The 3,886-nt window shown below is 52.5% G+C and overlaps 1 protein-coding gene across 1 annotated transcript; it reads right to left on the reverse strand.

The window, feature by feature from the left end:
- Positions 1-278: 278 nt before the first annotated feature.
- Positions 279-1,296, reverse strand: LOC119358193 (BTB/POZ and MATH domain-containing protein 1-like). Its single transcript, XM_037624856.1, has 2 exons — positions 946-1,296; positions 279-824 (listed from the first exon to the last, which is right to left on the reverse strand). The coding sequence occupies exons 1-2, from the start codon at positions 1,294-1,296 to the stop codon at positions 279-281; spliced, it is 897 nt and encodes a 298-aa protein (XP_037480753.1).
- Positions 1,297-3,886: the final 2,590 nt, after the last annotated feature.

The raw sequence follows: 3,886 nt of genomic DNA on the forward strand, positions 1-3,886 counted from the left end.
TAGAAAAAACAGAGGAATAGGGTGTCATGTTCTCTTGCCCTCTGCAGGATATGAAAGAGTGTTTCATAGCATATAGGAAAAACAATGAAATGCAACAAAGCGGTTTGAGTCGATGTAAATTTTCCTCCAAAATGTTGTAAAAATGAATCCGATGGAAAAGTTCCTAAGGATTTCAATCTTATGAATCAAATGACCGTCCTAGGAAAAAATCTTGAAGATCCTAATCCTCCAAAAATCGTATGCAATTTCTCACTATATTATTTTTTGGTCTTACTAGATTACTTCGTCCCCGCGGCAGATGCCTCCTCGTCCCCCAGTTCCAGCTTTGCCATGAGGCGTTTGAACCCGTTTCTTAAAGAGACAATGGTCCCTATTCCCGGGACAGAAAGAAACTCCTCACAAGCATTCTTGAGCCCTTCGCAGAAGTGCTGATCTGCAACCGCCCATGTACTCGTGACGGTCTGGACGTTGATGCTTTTGGACAGTTCCTCTTCACACATCACCTTGAGCCTGTCCAGCCCGTACCGATCTGCCGCGACTAGCAAGTGCTGCATGGAAGCAGCATCGTAACCTTTCTCGTCACGCGGGGGCAGCGAATCCATGTAGATGTAGTGAAGAAGCATCTCAAAGATGGCCGGGTCCATGTCGACAACCTCTATGCACCGCGTGTCCTCGTCCATCATCGGGCCAAAGAGCTGTGCGTCGAAAACCGGCGACCGTGCGGCTAGCATGAACCTGTGCGCACTGAACTCCCTGCCGCCCACGAGCAGCGTGACGTCTGCGCCCTTCCCGTCCTTGAGGGTGCGCTTGATGTTGCCGGGCAGCTTCGACGGTGGAACTACGATGAGATTTCTTCGGCACTCCGTGGGCGGTTCCTTGATCACGGTGAGAACGCACCGTATAGTCCATGTTCGGAGCTTCCAGAGAAAAGATGTGCGCTGCTACGTAATCCTTGTTGATTTCCTGTGCATTGCCTTGACCGTCCAGCAGGGTTAAGGTGAATTTTGTCCTCACCCCGTCCTTCCCCTTACTGAGATAATACAAAAAGGCTGACGCGTTGCCGGTAAAGTCCTTCGTGCTTCCGTCCGGGTAGAACATGATATTCCAATCGTAGCCGCCGACCCTGAATGTGCTTGAGGTGATGTACTTCCCGACGCCCAGGCCCTCGAGCAGCGCATAATTGGTCACCTCGAAGTTGTGTGCGGCGCTCTCCGTGACGCATATCGACGACGTCTCCGGTAGCCGGAGGCCTTTGCCGTGATTAACTGCAGCAGCAGCAGCCGGGTTCTCAGCCATGACAACGAGAACGTCGCCAACAGTTGTTCCAATGATCTCTATTCAGCTAGCCACGGAATTTATACAAGGAGGATCGTTGTTTCGTATCGTAATGATTCCAGCAATCATTGCGATTCCTTTTCTGATACACGTAATAGTTTCCTTTTCAAATACCACTACGATTCGGTCGGGCATATGGTTCCAGATAGGTGTGCCGGCCGTAAACCTTCTCCAACTTCCTGACACTCCTCGGAGATTTAGATTAGTATGATTGCTTTCATTATTCCTCACCCTCGCGTCGCCTCCCCCTAGGCGACGCAAGGGGCCCCCGAACCCTAGCGCCGCAGGCCTCCTCTCGCGCATCCCTCTGCCGCCGGCGAGGGCCGCGGTGGCGGTGGGCCCGGCGCCGAAGGCACCTGGGCGGGTGGATGCGGCGAGATCTCATCTGAGGCGGCAGGGGCGGCCTTCTCATGAGATCCGAAGGCGGCGGCCGGGGCGGCGATCCCTTGCCGTGCGGCGGTGGCCGAAGTGCCTTAAACCGGCGGAGCGGCGGCCCTGAGATGGACGGTGGCGGTGTCAGCGCCCTATCCGACGGGGTACCTGATCTGCGCGGAGATGGTGGCGGCGGCGACTGCGGATCCAACGCCCCGATCAGATCCACTGCGGAGTAGCCTTATGCCGACCGGCAGCGCGTGGAGGGACCGCTGAGGAGATGTCGGATCTCCGTCGGTTTACCGACGGCGGCGTTCGTCTTCGTGGAGAGACTCCGCTCTGTTCCAGCCAACCGCGAGATCGGGACGACGTGGCTTCCGATGAAAATCGCGCCTGACTACCTGATCATGGCAGACGATGGCGACGTCTCGGACGTCGTTCCCTTCTCGAGGCATCGTCGTTGCAGGTCACGTCAACCTGATCGGAAGGTTCCGGGAGAAACCCTAGATCTGGGTCTACCGGATCGGATGATGGCGATGTTTCGATGTCGTTCTCCCTCCTGGGGGCATCGTTTTGCAGCAAGTGTTGGTTGGAGGGGACAAGAGGAAGAGTGGCGTGGTATCTGACACGTCGACAACGGCGGGTCTCAGCGGCATGGAGCAGTGGGGTCTCGCCGGTGGGCGTGTGATGATGGACGAGCGCAGGATGGTGGCGTTGTCTGGCGTCGTGGTGGCGTCGACGGTAGCTAGACTGGGCAAGGTACATGCGGCTAGACGTCGTGGTGGCGTCGTGGTGGCTGCGGCGGTCTCATACCCGGCAGGCGTCCTGGTTGAGGAGTGCGCCAGACTGGTGGGTGCCCCATACCCGGCAGGCGTCCTGGTTGGGACTTCAGGTCTTAGATGTTAGGTTTGGCTGCGAGGTCTGTTTGGTATTAGGCCCAGACTATCAGCATCCCTTCATCAACTGGATAGGAGTAGCGACAGATGTTGCCTAGATGGTGGCTTTAGTCTTACTTTTTGTATGACTTTATAAGATTTTGTGTGAATAATTAATAAAGTGGTTGCATGCATCGTCCAGATGCAGAGGCCGGGGGTTCTCATCCATTTTTAAAAAATTCCTCCGAACTAAAACATCAGTGATGGATACGGAATTGCGGACTCTCTGGATTCGTCATAGTTTTTTTTCCGGGGTGAAAGTAATTTATTCCATAGTATAATAGGGTCATAATCAAGAGGCAATAGACATAAGTTCATCAATATATGGTAGTCCTAGCTGAAGCAATACTGCAGTGCGACTACGCCAGTCGATCTACTACCCTATTTTGTTCCCGTTTATTCTTCATAGGAATAAAAACTCTCAATGTCATGAGGCAATATTTAATCTCAAAGACAAGGTGGCCATAAGTTGATCGTACCAAACCCTCTTCGGACAAAGTAGCCAGTGCCTCCGACAATCACTGGTCTTTTCAAATGTTGTATTGCTAGTGTCCTGCCTTGCATTAACCATGAATTCCGGCCTTCCACTACAAAAAAATACACTTTCGTGATGATACGTGTTTGTCACAGTAGGTCTCGTTTTCTGTCATGCATGTACATCCATGACAAATTTATGACAGAATCAAGATAGTCATATCTGTGCTGTCGTAGAAGTGTTCCATGACATTGCCAAAACTATCATCACGGAAGTGTCCACTTCCATGACGATAAATCGCGTCACAGAAGTGCTTTCATCAAGGGTGACCGACACGTGACATCCACCGTAACAGAACGCCTTTAAGCTATCGGGTCGGGTTTTGGATCCGATAACCCGTTAACAGCCCCGGCCAATGGGAAATTTGCACGTGTAAAATTCTTATTGGCCGGACGAAACATGTGTCAGCTCGTCAGTGGGTCAGATAGGCGCCTATGATACATTGACACGTGGCACGGCGCAACAGAGGCCCATTCCTGTGAAAAGGCCGACCTGTTTGACTTGGTCAAAACGTGGCGGGTCGGCCCATGGAAAGCCCGTTAACAGCCTGTTCGCATATAGCCCATTTACAGCCCGCTAACCCAAGGCCCGAATTAGGCCTAGTAGCGTCATCTTGGCCACCCAATATGATTCCAGTCTGTTTTCACTTCTGGCCCATGTATGACCCATGACGTCTTTCGGCCCATATGAGGCCTTATGTAACTCTTGG

The sequence above is a fragment of the Triticum dicoccoides genome, chromosome 2A (assembly GCF_002162155.2).
Source record: "Triticum dicoccoides isolate Atlit2015 ecotype Zavitan chromosome 2A, WEW_v2.0, whole genome shotgun sequence".
NCBI lineage: Eukaryota > Viridiplantae > Streptophyta > Magnoliopsida > Poales > Poaceae > Triticum > Triticum dicoccoides.